The sequence below is a fragment of the Podarcis muralis genome, chromosome 12, assembly GCF_964188315.1.
Source record: "Podarcis muralis chromosome 12, rPodMur119.hap1.1, whole genome shotgun sequence".
Lineage (NCBI taxonomy): Eukaryota > Metazoa > Chordata > Lepidosauria > Squamata > Lacertidae > Podarcis > Podarcis muralis.
Window position 1 is genome coordinate 41,011,658 of NC_135666.1, and position 17,837 is coordinate 41,029,494.

Consider the following 17,837-nt stretch of genomic DNA (forward strand, 5'->3'; position numbering starts at 1 on the left):
ACCCAGCCCAAACTCCCTGATGATCTCTCCCAGTGGCTTCATATACATATTAAAAATCATGGGGGAGAGGACGGAACCCTGAGGCACCGCACAAGTGAGAGCCCATAGGTCTGAACATTCATCCCCCAACACCACTTTCTGGACACGGCCCAGGAGGAAGGAGTGGAACCACTGTACAACAGTGCCCCCAGCGCCTGTAAACGGTGCAGAAGGATGTCATGATTGATGGCATCAAAAGCCGCTGAGGGATCCAGCAGAACTAGGAAACAGCTTTCACCCTTGTCCCTAGCCTGCCAGAGATCATCGACCAGTGCGACCAAGGCAGTTTCAGTCCCATGATAAGGCCTGAACCCCAACTGGAAGGGATCCAAATGGTCCCCATCCTCCAGGCAAGCCTGGAGTTGTTCAGCAACCACCCGTTCAATAACTTTGCTCAAGAATGGAAGATTTGAGATTGGGTGATAGTTGGCCGTATCGGCCAGGTCCAGAGATGTCTTTTTAAGAAGCGGTTTAATGACCACCTCTTTTAGCAGGGCTGGGAGGACTCCCTCACAGAGGGAAGCATTCACCACCCTGCAGAGCCCATCGCCCAGCCCTTTCCGACTCACTTTTATGTACCTCTTCCCATCAGCCCACCCCATCCCCAATTTGGCCAAACATTCTCAACTGAGAACTTTCTGCTTGGCTCTAGATGCGGGGGGGGGGGGGGGGGGAGGAGGGAATGAACTGAGCTAAAGTATTCAAATAGTTTTTACAGCACAACATTAGGGACATCCAGTTTCAGACTGAGTTCAAGTGCTATTACCAGCTTCTAAAATTATGTCTTAGGAAAACTATGGTAACGTTTCAAAATTTGCAGCACATGCCTATAAAAGCAGAAGCCATCGCATATCCAACTGTGCAAAAATGTATTAGGATGTTCTCAAATTAGTCATGTGTTCTGTATAAATGCAGGGCATTCTCCAATATTTGATTAGGCTTCCTAAGGCAGAATATCAAGATGTTCGGATGTTCTGTACGCTTTCCGTGTTATATTGATATTCACTGAGAATATTCGAATGAACAACTTTCTAGTATTTCCCCCCCCCCCCTTTTCATTACAGTGGTACTTCGGGTTACGTATCCCTCTGAATACATAATCTTCTGGTTGCAAACATGGCATACCGGGAAGTGTATACTTCTGGGTTTTGCCACGCATGCGTGAGCAGAAGCGATCTGCGCACCACTCACATGTGCAGAAGGGTGCCTCCAGTTACGGACTTTTCGGGATGCAGCCGGGCCTCTGGAACGGATCCCGTCTGTAACCAGAGGTACCACTGTATTTTTCAGTTGCCAATTGTAATGAGTATGGGGTTGCTCGTGCGTAAGCTGCCGCCTCTCCAGGCCAAATTGCCTTGTTAAACCTTTCTGTCTGGACAGCCCTTCTCTTCGTGGCTGCCTCAGTCGCTAGCAGAATCCGTCAGTGGGCGTTTCTTAAACCTTTTCCAACATAAAAATTGTTTGACGCCCAGTCTCCTCCTACTCTCCCTGCGCGGAAGTCTTCCGCGCAGGGAGGGCGTGGGTAGCGGAGGACCTGTGCTCTCCCCGCTGGTGTCCAGTGAAGAGTCCTGGAGCCCTCTCGCCGATTCCCCCATCTGCCCCCCTTTATCCCTGGTGTTGTGCTGATTTGCTTCCCCCTCTGCTGAGCTGCCTCTCTCCCTGCTGGGCCCTTCTCCAGCATCATTTGAGAGCCTTCCCTCTGCCTCTAGCTCCGATGTCAGTTCCCTGACACCAATATATGCCACACTTTGTAGAAAAGCAAGAAAATAAGGTTGCCATATTCTGAAGAGCAAAAAAGAGGACACATTTGCTGACTTCTAACAATGGATCACTATGGTGACTCTACCCATGAAAAAGAGGACGTGTCCTGGAAAAAGAGGACATATGGCAACCCTAAAATATGCCAATGTATTCCACACATGAGAAAATATTTGGAATGTTACATCCGAGTGGCAAGCCACCGGCCCCCCAAACCATGTCCAGCTCTTCCCCAAGCCTTTCCCCCCTACCACATTTGCCTGTGCAGCTGAAGAGAAGTTTCCCAGGCACTGTGGTTTGTTTTCTTCCAGTCGGCCTAGGCACCTATCTGCTCTTCCTTTCCCTCCATGATCAGCAGGCTTCCATATAACTTTATCTATAGCTATATATAATTCAAGCTGTAGAACTGAAATTGCAGAAAGGAGAACCGAAAGAGAAAAGCTGAGCCGATGAGTATCAAGTAATCATATACATTATTGCTCCATAACCATGAGGCAAATGTGAAATAATATCATACAGGTTCCATTGCCAAAAAAGCAAAGCAAAGCAAAGCAAAAACCCAAACCCATTATCTCATGCATACATATTTTTAAGAAGATATAAATTATCTACTTACATCCGAATTAAATCTCAACTGGCAAATGTTGCACGATATGATTTGCTTTCTTCTGTGAGGAAGAGGAACCCCAAACGTATGATTTATTACAGCTTTTTGAATTGGGTCCATCTGCAACAAAAGGAGGAGAAATAAAAGCTTTTCTGTTCTCTTGGAAGTCTGCCAATTCTGCTAACAATGCTTAATGGAATTTACACACTGCCAATGGATCGTATCCAACCAAGCTTTACACAGAGTAGACCCACTGAAATTAACAGACTTACATTAGCCATGTCCATTAATTCAAGTTTATCTATGCTGAGTATGACTCCCACTGGATACAACCCAAAGTCTTATTTTCTTTTTAAACATTAGCAGTACAACCCTTGTAAGTCTTCTTAAAAGTAAGTCTCACTGAGTTCAATGGGGCTTTCCTTCCAAATAAATGTGCACAGGATTGCAGCCCAAGATACCACTTCCTTTCTATCTGTATAGATGTAGCAATTTTGTTTTATTTTTTGAGCAAAAAATAAAAATTGGGTGCAAATGAAACAAAGAGCTCTGAAGGGCACACCGGACACAACTTTAGAAAATCTCATTGCAAGAAATTGATGGATCCTAAAGAAATGTGCTGAACATTCTGACATGTCAGACTGTTCTTTCTTAACTTTAGTTAGTTACTACACAAGGTCTGAATGTTTCCTCCCTTGCTTCAGCGTTAAAGAATCTCACTTCAACTTTCACATATATTGTGTTTTTCTGGCACAGAAAGTGGGATCATTTCTCCTTCTTGGCTCTTTTTGGTGTGTGTCTGCAGTAACTCTCAAGTGGGAAGAATATGGCAAAAGAAGCATGCTATAAGACAAATTAAGATAGAAGACTCAAGGGAAAATACAAAAGAACAAGTAGTAGAATGGATTATTGTGTCAAGGACTCATTGTGCAGTTACTTTTAGCTCTCGCTTGCTTCACGAGATTTCATTAAGATTTTTTGATGTTTAAATATTTATTATTGAGCAATGAGAGACATATTTTGCATTTTATTTGAAGTGCAAAAAAGGATAAATATATCACAGATGCAAAGAAAAATGACAAGTTCTTTATTTTTGCAACATGGCCAACTTATTTCAGCTACAAATGCTTTCCTTGTTTCTTCATGAAGCAATCTCAAAACTTTCTGTTCTCAAAGACCATGGGTAGGCAAACTAAGGCCTGGGGGCCGGATACGGCCCAATCACCTTCTAAATCTGGGTCTGGGAATCAGTGTGTTTTTCCATGAGTAGAATGTGTCCTTTTATTTAAAACGCATCTCTGGATTATTTGTGGGCCATAGGAATTCATTCTCTCGCTTTTTTTCCAAAATATAGTCCAGCCCCCCACAAGGTCTGAGGGACAGTGGACCAGCCCTCTGTTGAAAAATTTTGCTGACCCCTGTAAGACTAATAGGGAGAATCAGTAATAATATAACACGAAAGCAGAAAGGCATGGAAGAAGAAACTGTCACCACACATGTCGCTACGCATATTGCAGAACACTGCTCCACAGTAGGAAAACAATAGGGCTATGCTTGTCTAAGCAGTTGAAAATGGCCACAAAAGTGGCAGCTGGAAAAAATGGGAAGACTACAGAGGAAACACAGGAATGAAGTGGATCTGGAGTTATGTCATATGAATTCTCCAGAACAACTGAATAAGAGGACTGTATATTGAGACCTCCAATTTGCCACCCCCCTTTTTCTGGTGATGGATTGGGACAAGCCATTTTGGAGGGAGTGCCAGGCCTAATGAGCACAGCAACTCTTCTCAGCAGATCTTGCCCCTATGAGGCAGTTGTGGAGACTGAAGGTCCCCACATTCTCACAGCTGCCTAAGTCTCCTCCTTCCCTGGGTCCTTCCCAAGCAAGCTGAGACTACGCTGGTGTGCCTGTCTCTGTTACTCCCTCTTCATACCTCTTCTGGTCCTGGGAGACCGGGGGGAGGGGGGGCTTGTCATTGCAGCAGGGAGTGGCACCCTGGCTTCTTCACCAGCCTGACTCATCTCTGCCTCTTGGCCTCCCTCATCTCCTGCTTCTGCTTCCGGACTTCTCTCTGCCACAAACTCTCCTTGCTCACTAAACCCTGTTACCTCTTCAGCTTTCTACACCACCACCACCTCCCAGTCTTCTCCCTGTTCTCCATCTGACCACTCATTGTCACCCCCAACACCAATTCCTAGGCTCTGCCTGAGCTTTCTTTCCTTGGGGGTTCACCAACTGGTGCCTCCCACCATTCCTCTGCTTTCAGCCAGTCCATGACACCAGAGGGGGTGGGGGGGGGTGAGAGAAAGCCTTGTTGTCTCGATGGTAAATCTCCCACCCCCACTCCAAATGACAGGAATCGCTTTATGCCACCTAGTTTGGGTTCCTTTAACTCCCTTTTTGGGGTTTGCCTGAAATGCCCATCCCAAATCAGGTGAACCTCAAAACAGTGGCAAAAGGTCTAGTATCTATTTGAGCCCAGACCTAGTAGCAATAACTGCAAGCACCCTTAAATCTGAATTTAATGCCAACACGTTGAATCAAATTCTGCATTCATGATATCTTAAAACAGAACCCATGACCATTTTTCAAGCACAGATACGAAACACATGAGTCAGCTAGCTTTTCTATGTATGGAAGGGATCCCAGGAAAAACAAACATCTCTTGAGATCAAGTACTATAAATAGGACACGATAACATTTATTATTATGGTACTGATCATGACCCGGGACTGACTGCACATCAAAGGCATAATAATCTAGCCCCTGGTTCCAGAAGATGCCATTCTGCATCCCAACAGAAAAATCTACTGGACTTACCTATATCAACCGAAGCACACAAAAATGTCCTATACTGTACTCACAAAGTGTATTTCTCTTATTAAGGATCTAGGATTCTACAGGCTACAAAATGTATCTCTAAAATGTGAACCTCATGATTTGTGCTTGTAGTTCTATATGCAAAGAGGTTTGGATGGCAGCCAAAGTGATTAAGAAAAGCCGGTTCAGATGCAGAAATCTGTACTCTGCCAATTGCTGTTTGATACAGCAAGTCAGAATTGCTTTTCCAAATATAACTCCATAAATCCCAGTCCCTAACAAAGTCAGGGCAGACAGGCAAGTGAGGGTGAGTGCACTAGAATTATATTAGGCTCTAGGATTTTCTCCTAGAGTAGTTTTGTGGGGAGGGGGAGGGGAAGGCTGCCAGCCCATAAAGTTTTAAATAAATATTAGGTAAGTGCCCAAATGTTTGTTAAAGGAAAGGGATGCTGGCAAGTGGACCACACATACTCTCACCCATACACATTTGTGAACTCTGAGAAACTGAGATAAAAAAGGGCAGGGAATATGAATGGTCTGCTTGAATCAGAAGAACAAAGTAAAAGAAATGGACCATCAGGACAGATAAAGCGGAATATATTAGAAATCTGATAAGTGTTTGATTATTTAGAAACATATTCTCAACAATCTGTATATAAAGATAGCAGGCATTATAGTTCCTTGTTCTTTTCTCTAACCTTTCCAGGAACCTGCCTGTGAAACCCCTAAATGTTTATTCAAAGCCCTTCCTCTGCATTTGAAATCCGAAATCCCTTTTTTTGGAATAACCTCCTGGTTTTAGTGCAGCATGCAAATAATCCTGCAAGTTCTCTATAACCATTTTTCAGTCTCATCAAATGGTGTTTGGGCTCTAACCATGTGAAAAGCACAAGGGAATATATGAATGCTATGCTATGAATTGCCAATAGTATCTTTATTCTGTAATCCCCTCCATCACCACGTTTGTTCCGTTTAGGTGCTTTTTAAAGGTTGAAAGCCTACATGCACTTAAAAGGTAAAGGTAAAGGTACCCCTGCCCGTACGGGCCAGTCTTGACAGACTCTAGGGTTGTGCGCCCATCTCACTCAAGAGGCCGGGGGCCAGCGCTGTCCGGAGACACTTCCGGGTCACGTGGCCAGCGTGACAAAGCTGCATCTGGCGAGCCAGCGCAGCACATGGAACGCCGTTTACCTTCCCGCTAGTAAGCGGTCCCTATTTATCTACTTGCACCCGGGGGTGCTTTCGAACTGCTAGGTTGGCAGGCGCTGGGACCGAGCAACGGGAGCGCACCCCGCCGCGGGGATTCGAACCACCGACCTTTCGATCGGCAAGCCCTAGGCGCTGAGGCTTTTACCCACAGTGCCACCCACGTCCCCTACATGCACTTACGTGGGGGTAAATTCCATTAAACTTAATGTGGCTTACATCTGAGTAGCAGGGAGCCAACAGGATTTGCCTGAGTAATTGTTGCAGGGTAGGCTGTCGTCTCAACACAGGTAAGACAAACACAGCTGTAGGCTTAAACTGGACCATTTACTTAATATTACTTGCTACAACAGAAGAAAGGCAGAAAGCTGAAAGAGAAACTAAACCCACAAGTTATGTGCCCAAGCATACCCAAGAGTTCCCAGTCATCCTTATGACTTACTTGTAGCTGCCTACAAGGAAACTTCCAAAAATGCCTGCTGACCTAAAGCCAGTAAGACTAAGCCTTATAGCTATGTCTGCCATCCTTGAGGTGAGACAAAGCACCTACTCTGCAACATAGAGTAAAGGTGGCATGTATTTTGCTCCACTGGCAAAAGCCACTATACTCCCTGATCTACACTCCACATGGGTCTGCCACTGAAGATAACTTGGAAACATCAACTGGTCACCCCCCCAAAAAAAAAGACCCCAAATACTTTCTGGGGTACCTCGTTTCCAATTAAGGATTTTCAAATGAATGTTTAAAGCCCTAAACAACTTAGCCTCCATCTCACAGAATCAAAGTTGGAAGGGGACCTGAGAATCATCTAGTCCAAGCCCCTGCAATGCAGCTGCCCCTAACGGGGATCGAACCTTCAACTTTGGCGTTGCCAACACCACACTCTAACCAACCATGTAAATCAGGCATAGGCAACCTCGGCCCTCCAGATGTTTTAGGACTACATCTCCCATGATCCCTAGCTAACAGGACCAGTGGTCAGGGATGATGGGAACTGCAGTCTCGAAACATCTGGAGGGTCGAGGTTGCCTATGCCTGATCTAATTGATGGTGTCCTCCCTACAGACCTTCTGAAATATTAAGATCGGCAGAGGGGGCCTCTTGGTAATTCTGCCATACTAGGTAGCTTGGGGGGTGGTAGCCCGGGAGAGGACATTCTTTGTGACATTGTGGAAATCCCTTCCCACTTTCACTATGCAGGTTTTTTGTTATGCCTAACTTATCGAATGTCTGCCTGTCAAAAAGCAAGAGCTTTGCTCCCCTCCAGTGCCAACCTTGACCCATGTAAACAACCCAAGTTTAATGAGTTGTGAACCGGTTACATCACTGTAGGTCTTTGTTCAATTGCTCCTAGGCTAGCAATGCTACGTTCATTGCAAGATCAGGCATGCAGTTTCTGACTGAAGAGGTCAGGAGTCAAAAGAGAATTAAGATTTACAGCAACCAAGGTTCAGGTGCACATGCTTGGATAAATTCCAGATTAAACTGTTAAACAGCAAGCAGTGTATTCTAAGAGTATGTGTTGTGATTATTTATTTATACCTCATGATAACTGCAGCAATACTCTCAGCAAAGGTCAAAAAGCCACCCTTCTCTTTTGTTGTTTTTTCTATTTTTGAGCAAAAAAGGCTTTGAAGCTTTGTCATGGATACACCCATTTAAGAATTTAAACCAGCAACAACAGCCCATCCCCAAGGACTGGCCTATTTTTCTCTCAAGGGTGGGAAAGCATTTATTCACACACACACACACACACACACACACACACGCGTGCGCGCACACACACACACACACACACACACACACATTCTCCATATGTTACTGCTACTATCAACTTCCCCTTTCTACACCGGCCACACATACACCAAATTTTCTTTATTAAATAAAAATAACCAACACACCAAGAGACTGGATTACCGTGGAGTGTATTTCAGGGTTGTTGTCCATTACTCCTCCCTCTCTCAGCTCCCCCCACCCCCAAATGTAGAATATCAACACTGGGTGAATTTGCAGAGCTGATGTAACTCATTATTCTCAAGCACAATACAGTGGTACCTCGGGTTAAGTACTTAATTCGTTCCGGAGGTCCGTTCTTAACCTGAAACTGTTCTTAACCTGAAGCACCACTTTAGCTAATGGGGCCCGCCGCCGCACAATTTCTGTTCTCATCCTGAAGCAAAGTTCTTAACCTGAGGTACTATTTCTGGGTTAGCGGAGTCTGTAACCTGAAGCGTATGTAATCTGAAGTGTATGTAACCCGAGGTACCACTGTACCACCCTCTCAAAATATGGACAGTGATACACTCCAACATTCTGCATGAAAATAGGGATATTCTGTGGTTTAGAATGAAATGTCTCTATTTTCATGAGGAATGTTGGAGGGTACTATGGAGGTATGAGTTTTATTTGTATTTTTGAAAAGGTAACATGTGGGGGGGGATTAAATCAAATTTGAGTGGGGAAAACCATGAACTTCTACTTTTGCTGCTACCTTTTACTTTAGTCACACAGCCAAAGCTATACTGAAATACACCCCAGATTTGTCAATTATTTCTCTGGCCAACAATCACTTCTGCACCAGGAAAGACAGGAGTGCGGGGGTGGGCAGCTTCAAAGTACCAGTAATTCTCCATTGTCTGAATCTAAAGAAAAATCTAGAGTGACCCACATACAAAGGAAGCTCATAGAATGAGTTCAAAACGACACACGTCCATTGTTTAGAGAAAGGAATCCTGGGTCATTTTGAAGCCATTTGAGGGTTGTAAATTTCTCTATAAGCATTCTTTGGCTAAAAACACTAAAGGCAGGAGGAGGGCGGAACCTCATATTACATGAATATAATTTAAAAGTACATGGATATCAATGAATATCAAGGATTTCACCAGTACAAAACTGATATGGACAACCACCTCAGACCAAAAGCATGCCCACACCATATATCTCAATAAAGTATCTCCAGCATTATACCTACAACATCTATCAGATAATTTCTTGCCTTTAGTCTCTTCTTCAAGAAAAAACAAAACTATGCAGCCCTGTTCATTAAAAGTAACAAACTATAAAAGGTAAAGGTAAAGGACCCCTTGACAGTTAAGTCCAGTCGCGAACAGCTCTGGGGATGCGGCACTCATCTCGCTTTACTGGCTAAGGGAGCCAGCATTTGTCCACAGACAGTTTTTCCAGGTCATGTGCCAGCATGACTAAGCCGCTTCTGGCGAAACCAGAGCAGTGCACGGAAACGCCGTTTACCTTCCTGCCGAAGCAGTACCTATTTATCTACTTGCACTTTGAGGTGCTTTCGAACTGCTAGGTTGGTGGGACCGAGCAACGGGAGCTCACCCCGTCGTGGGGATTCAAACCACCTACCTTCTGATTGGCAAGCCCTAGGCTCAGTGGTTTAGACCACAAAGCCACCCGCGTCCCTGTAACAAACTATAGCTAAGATCATTTCCATTGGCACTATATGTAGAATTTGGAAACATGACCTCCAGATTTTCTACTGAGCATGTATGAGGCCACTGGATCCAGTTCTGTTTTCCCCCATCTTCATGTTCATATCCACAGATATGTCACATGAGCAGAGCTCACATAGCTGAATATTAACATTAAGATTTTAAAGCTATCAAACCACAGATATAGCTTCAGAGCACGCTAAGTAAAGTTTGCATTGCTAATGAGAGGGAGTGCCTACATTGTGTGCAATCAGCAGATAACCTGGTCTGTCAATCCACATGGTCATGTTAATAATTACTTCTAATAACGCACATAATGTTACCCAGGACATCTCTATGCCTGTAAAACACAGCTGGTTTTCTCAGTACTCTATCTACCAGATCAATAATCAACATTGGGAATAAAGAAAGGAGCCAGCAGAGGGAACTTGCTTGTCAAAATACCTAATAATAGAAGAAAAAAGAAATCCCTATAAACTCATTTTCAATACAGATGAGAACCAATGATGCAAAGCTCTTAAAAATGCATGTTCTAGATGTGTTGTCATGCATGACTCATCCCTTTATAGCTGATTTATTCAGTGTTGCTTCAGTAATTATGATAAATAATTAGGCAGTGATTTGAAATTCAACATAATAAGTTATAGCATTTTTACATATTTTTTGTGAATCGCTGCTTCTGGTCGTATCAATGAAAAGTTTAACACTATGATAAACTGCTTCTCACACATTTGAGATAGAAATACGTATCTGTTTGAAGCCATCAAATTCAGCCAGAAAAAAAATCTGTCGTCTTTTTATATAAAAAATCTATCATCAGATAAAGCAATGGAATGAGCATCTGCTGTCTCAAATGTTCCTCTTTTTGTGAAGGCAATCAAACTCCCCACCCCTTCCGTACCTACAAAGCCACCTCAAACTCTGTGGTGTTCAACTTTTTCATATTAAAGCTCTTAGTATCTGAAGCCCTGTGATAAACCAAGCAGATGCCCTTCATGAAAATGGCGTTTTAGAGGTACTTAAATTACCATATCACTACATCATCAACAATTCTTTCCTAATTTTCACAATTACTTTCTTGTATGCTCTTAAATTATTACATTAAATGTTAACATTTTGTACTTTGGGGAACACACCTATTAATTCCCATGCTTACAACCACACCTGAACCATCAACTAAATCCCAGTGTGAACACATGGAAACAGGGGGGCGGGGATAAATTAGCAAAGGAGAAACGTGCTCCTTGTGTTCAGCAAAATGAGGGGACAGATTGCTGGTTCTACCATTTCAAGCTGAAGTTTTTTGGGAGGTCGCTATTTTTGAATATCGCCTTCCATTAGAGTAACTCCCTGTAACACCAGTGCAGCAGACAAGGGGATGAACTTGAATGTTTCTCCACGATGTGCTTCAACTGCTTCAACTGCAGGGAGCTGTTTTTTATTTTTATTTTTTAAAAATAATAATTGCATAAGCATTCAAATTAAGGTGACTAAGGGTCCTGCTTTACAGTGTCCTCTGTTTGAAGTGCCGTCAGAAGACAACCCTCTGTTTGAAGAAGTTCCCTACACTGTGCAAATCCATGCTCTCCTCAGTACTCTCTTCTTGCAATTACTCTTTTTGGCCATGTTCCAGTGGCCACACTAATTCAGGCAACCCTCTACCTGTAGTGACACAGCAATAGCACTAGTCAAAGGTAAACATCAACCAGTGTGGGTGCGATCATGATCACATACATTTACTCTCCAACACTTAATTATCTTGTGCATGCCTATGCTATTTGGCTGCTTACTTCAAAGGGTTACTTACTGTAGATGCCAATTAAACGGTACGATGGGGCATATTCTGTTACACATGCAACAAAACATCAAAGGTATGACGATTGGATTTCGTCCAACATATCAGAATTCCCCAGAAACTGGCTCCCAAACAAGCAAATTCTATGCTTACTTGGACGGGCAAAAAACCAAGAGATTGAAATAATAATGATTGTGTCATGAATGTTTTCAAGTTTATTGTGAATTTCGGAACAAAAAGCTGCGAAGGGTAATGATCATTACTTAACAGTTCCCAGTAGGATGCTTTACATGTGAAAGATCTTCCTAGAGCTAGACCAAATGCAGTAATTGGCTTTTAATGACAGTACTGCCTTTAATCATTCATGGCAAACTAATACAGTATCTTTGCCAGACATAGAACTTGCTGTATGGACTTTATTAATTTCTGTACAACTGGGCCCTACAGGGAATATTCCTGTGAATGACTAAAGGTCTTCAGGGACCATTTACTATGTACACAGCTACTTCAGAAATGTGATTATCTAAATAGAAATATTGCTACAAACTGTTATGGGTTTTTTTTTTGGGGGGGGGGAGATCCTACTAGCACCTATGCCTATCATGATTCATACAAGGCTAATAAAATACTGTGCCGTTATTGTAAAGAAGTGATGGAAATGTAAAATACAGCCAGCGCTGGGTATTTAAACAATGATGCCTATCAATAGGCCAGATGGGATTAGTCTTCAGGGTTTTTTTTTTTGTTTTTTTTTTGTTTAAAAGTTTTCTAGGCTACCTTTTAGGGTCATGTCTTTACAAGACAGCTTCCAGTAGATAAACACAATACATATTTGAAGTAAAAAAACAATAACACCATCCAAATAACACAAAACACAAAAAACCATAAAACAAAGAGCACCTGACAACCATTAAAAGACCTTGTCTGATTATTTCCCAACATTTGATGGGGAGGAGGAAGAAGCGTATACCACCATACCATACCATACCATACCATACCATACCATACCATACCATACCATATTTATTTATTTATAGCATCATAGACTTACTGCAAAACACAACTGATGTTAACACCTGAAATACACTTCACCATTTCCCCCAAATAGACCTTAACCTCTGGGAAATTGACCACATGATATTAACCTATGCACCTATGCTTCTCCATCACACCATTAGAGGAAAAGTGAGACAAAATATAATCTGTGACTGCAAGATCCTGGCTCTTTTCAGTGTCACTATCATCTACTTCAGGTAGCATGAACAGAAGCATTCGCTGACTCTGCATTCATCCTAGATTATGAGATGATTGGGGGTGATTCAGGTGAGGTTTTTACAGTCCCAGGTTGGATTGCATGCTTCACAAGGCATCAAAAGGTGGATCAAGGACTGCCGAATTTCCTGAATCACTCTATGGACTTGGGCAGGCATAGGCAAACTTGGCTCTCCAGATGTTTTTGAGACTACAATTCCCATCATCCCTGACCACTGGTCCTGTTAGCTAGGGATCATGGGAGTTGTAGTCCCAAAAACATCTGGAGGGCCGAGTTTGCCTATGCCTGGACTTGGGTGTCCAAAAGAACACAGCAACTTGCCATTTAAAACAGAGTGAACACTGCATCTTGTTTTATTAAAACACACACACACACACACACACACACACCAAAAAAACCCAACCAACCAACCAAGCTGACTAGGAAAAGGAACTAAGCTCTAGTGGAGAGGAGGTGGAGTGGAGAGACGAGAAGTAGAGGGATATTTCATTTTGATGGACAGGTCTGTGTTTTAATCACAGTGAATTATATTCCCAGGGCACTGCAATCACAGTGATTTGTAGGAGGGATGTTTGCAAAATTTAAGAGAGTAGAGACATTCCACCTTTTCTCCCCCTATGTTCAGCTGTACAGCTTCTTGTGATTTATTTGCTCCTTTTCATACTAACCCCTTTCTGTTTTTCAACAAACATCTGCTTTAATTGTTACTTTTTATTCCATTTGTTTTAAACTTCTCTTAGATTTTCCATACCTCTTTTGCTGCATGCATTTAGTTCCAACATCTTTTCTTCTGGCTCTATATTACTTGTCCCTCCTGTCTTCCATCGTAGTGTACTTATGGATTCATTACATTGAATTCTGGCTGTCCAACATTGTTAGTAAAGTTATTATTAAATTGCTCTCCCTTCACTTTTTAACCACTCAGCTAAGCCTCCTTATCCCTTAAGTAAGCTCCCAGTTGTGTTGGTCATCGATAGCCTACTATGACCCACTTACCTTGGGGCACCTCTATCAGCTTTCAGACTGAGTGCCCACACAACACTACAGGTGGTTAAGTGATTTTTATTTCATCCATCCCACAATGTTCTGCCCTCATTCTGAAAGTTGGGGAGCTTTCTCCCCTCAGATGGAGCAACCATGAAGCCGGGATAGCTCAGTAGATAGAGCATGAGACTTTTAATCTCAGGTTTGTAGGGTCAAGCCCTATGTTGGGCAAAAGAATCCTGCATTGCGGGGGTTGGACTAGATGACCCTTGTGGTACCTTCCAACCATACAGTTCTGTGATTCTAAATCATATTCCATTAAAAAAAGCGTTCTAAATAAAAAAAAAAGTGCTATACTTTTTCTTTTTTTAAGAAACCATTCTAAAGATTCCTTCATGATAGCCTTTGGGTAGATCTGCCTACAATTTGGCAGGCATAATCCACTGAAGATGGACTTCTGTGCCCACAAATTTTACCAACTTCAGAGATGAAGATCCCTGCCCCCTTTAGTTGAATGGGGGACAGAGCTTCAGATAAGCCTGTCCTTGTGAAATGATCACTTTAACTAACATTCTGAAAGGCAGCAAGCTTTATCCCCTCAGAATTGGCAACCATGCTTGCAACTGCATCACATTCTGGCAGAAACCTCTCTCTCTCTCTCTCTCTCTCTCTCTCTCACACACACACACACACACACACACAATCCTGGCTGAATCTTAATGGAATTTGGCAGACTTAATCCACTCTGGAGGGGCTGCAAATTTGCCTGCAAATTTCATCCACTTATGAGAAGAAGCTACAGTCAGTTTTAGGTTCCCCATTATAGTAAATGTGGGAAGGACAGGGTTTTGGCTTTAACAGAACTTCTTCAGAAACAAATAACAAATCAAACTGAAAAATCAGAGCAATTCCAAATCCATTGTTTTATTTATTTACTAAGTATTAGTAAGACAAAGGAGATAGTGTTGGACTTCTGGAGGAAGAGAGGGGAACCTGCCCCGTTGTATTTTGGGGGGGCTGTGTGGAGAGAGTCTCCTCCTTTAAATTCCTGGGTGTTTACCTTATTGAGGATCTCACTTGGAAAATCAACATAACTCAGGTGGTCAGAAAGGCCCAACAAAGAGTCAATTTCCTCAGGGTCTTGCGAAAGAATAATGTTAAACAACAACTGATGAACTCCTTTTACCGGTCCACAATAGAAAGTGTCCTTACATATTGTACCACAGTGTGGTATGCTGGCCTGACATGCACGGATAGAAAGTCTCTACAGAGGGTGGTGAATACAGCACATGATATCATGGGCTGTCCCTTGAGTCCGCTAGATGACATCGCAAGGGATCGTTGCCTTAGGAGAGCGAGAAAAATTCTCAGGGCTGACTCACACCCTGGCCATCACCTCTTTAATCTTCTACCCTTGGGCAGGAGATATAGAAGTATAATCAGCCATACCAACAGGCTAAAAAATAGCTTCTATCTGTGGGCTGTTGAATGGAAAATAACATAGCAAAATTGACTTGCAAGGTAGTGTGTTGTTTGATAAGAGACTGAGTGTTTGGGCGGGGAGCGAGGCTCATTTAATTTCATTGTACACAGGTTGTACAATGACAATAAAGGTATTGTTTATTTATTTATTTTCATTAATATACTGCCTTTCATCACAAGATCAGCATCACTATTGATGCCAATATTAGGTGAATCTTGTAGCTGTTGCACATTCCTTGTATTTATACAATTTTTGTATATATATTTTAAAGTGTGTGTATGTGTGTGTCCAGTAGCTGATACTGTGTAAACAGTATACACCTTTGAAGAAGCTGATGTTGAGTTATGTCTCCTGAAATCCTACATAACAACTTGTTTCCAAAAATTTGCTCTAAAAACTATGTTAGCTGCCCATTAAATGCCAAAAATGATCAGGGAGACAAATGAAATCAGGCAATATGTGGTTTCTATAAGAAGCAGAATTGGACCCAATGCTTCTAAAGTCCTATACGTTGAGTTTCTTTAGATATATATAAAAACTCTGAGAAACAGAGAGCAGAGTGAATTAGAAAGCTGAACTGACATTTGAAGAAAGAAGATACTATCTCTCTTCTTAGCGAAAGAAAAAAACAAAATGAGATGGTTAGCAAGGGTGAATAATGAAAAGATAGCATAATCCATTTCAAACTCAACAAAAGTTCTCCTTCAATTAAAAACCTATTGATAACCTATTTATCTAGCAGAACCATGCTGTTTCTGTTGCAACATGTTTGCCACTCTTCAGTCTCCTTGTAATTAATAAGGTTCAATATGGTAAGGGGCTTAAATAGCATCCTTCCATTCTCTCTACCCACTATGAAGTGGAAGCCACACAGCACCTATAACAGTTCAATCAGCCGTAAGAACATTCAGCCAAAAGGCCTAAATGGTGCCTAAAAGACTGGACACGTTTGTGAGCCGTTGGGCAAGAGAGGCAACAGCGAGAAAATCCTTGGCTTTGATTGGTTCATTCTGAAGGTGATCTGAAGAGGTGGGCAGGGCTTGACCCCTATTTAAGGCAGTCTCTCCGTTTGCAGCATCACCTGACCTTCCCCCCTGTCTCCCAGTGCGCTTCAGGATCACAACTAGGGAGCAATGTAGGAATTTTTCTGAAGAAACAGCTTCATTTTGGATGTCCTGAATCCACAGATGCCCGGGTTATTTCATTGGATGAGCCCAGGTTTGAAGAATTCTGAGTGATGAATAAACATTTCTACCTGCTTTTTCAACACCATGACTCAAAGGTGCATGGCACAAAGTCTCAAAGGTTTTGGTATACATCTGTAAGCACCCTAAGTGGTGCACATGAATGGCAGCAGGGGAAATGTTGGGATTGTATATCCCTCACACAAAACATAGGTTTGTATTTCGTATCATGGAAGCATTTCCTTCAATATTCCATTCTGAACAAGTTTCACTACTGACAATGAACTCTGTTGCTCTTCCTCCTCCTCCTCTGCTCTTCCCCAAAGCATCCTTCAAACATAGTGTATTATGTTTTTCAATCAGCTAGAGAAGAAATCTGATTGTCCATGCCTTGGAATTCTATGTAGCTTATGACTGAAGGTGAATTGTACTTTGGTTGCCTGCATGTGAAGCCAAAGACCAGCAACAATGCAAACAAGCAAAATTTATTGTGAAACCCCAGGGATCAGTTTGCAGCATTTCTAATGCTGTTGAGAGCATACAGTTTCCTGGAGAGACAAACTCATCTGAACTGCAAAGGAGGTTCAGTATAGCAATAAAACCATCAAAGATTTATTCAACACAAAAAATCGGACTGAACCAGCCCCCCCCCCCAACCATGACCTTTTCATAATCAAACCGCAATAATAATGTAAACAGGGCCAAGAGGCTGGGGGAGCTCTGGCAAAATAAACATGTTTCTGTTTTTCTGTTTCAACATAAAACATTAGAACTGAAGATTCCTAACATGTCATGCAGGCTCTGTTTGTGTACTCTACTCTATGGTGTCAGCCTGCACTTTCCATAATTATTACTGTGTTTACAAATGCAAGGATGTGGGGTCAATCGGATTCCTTGTCTGCTACAACCAGTTAGCTAAGAATGGGTTTATAGCCTGCTGTGAAATATTTTAAAGTAGTAACATGTTAGGTTTCACTTTTGGAAAACAAAAACAAAACAGCTGCCCTCCACAGGGCAGTGTGGGAATTCTGTATATGTGCAACATATATAGGTTGTGCTTTTCAGTATAGAGAGATTTTGGAACTGGACAGGAAACTATGCTGCTCTGAGCATCCTATTATAATTCTGCAGAATGGCGCTATCAGTGTCAGTCTCAGCACAGCACGCTGTCATTATATGGATCTTCCCATCCCATTCTCACCAGGCATATGCTGCTCACATATTCTCACAGG

The 17,837-nt window shown here is 42.4% G+C and overlaps 1 protein-coding gene and 1 long non-coding RNA gene across 12 annotated transcripts in view; one reads left to right on the plus strand and one right to left on the minus strand.

The window, feature by feature from the left end:
* LOC144324935 (uncharacterized) overlaps positions 1 to 17,837 on the plus strand; it is a 108,022-nt gene that overhangs the window by 89,173 nt on the left and 1,012 nt on the right. The window lies entirely within an intron of this gene.
* The window catches only part of ZNF385D (zinc finger protein 385D), a 374,703-nt gene that overhangs the window by 75,842 nt on the left and 281,024 nt on the right, over positions 1 to 17,837 (minus strand). For 9 of the 11 annotated variants that reach the window (XM_077916271.1, XM_028750022.2, XM_028750024.2 and 6 more), the window contains one exon: positions 2,414 to 2,524. The exons of the other annotated variants lie outside the window; for them this stretch is intronic. In XM_077916271.1, coding sequence (XP_077772397.1) covers positions 2,414 to 2,524 — 111 coding nt within the window. The remainder of the gene's footprint in view (positions 1 to 2,413; positions 2,525 to 17,837) is intronic. 11 annotated transcript variants of the gene reach the window in all.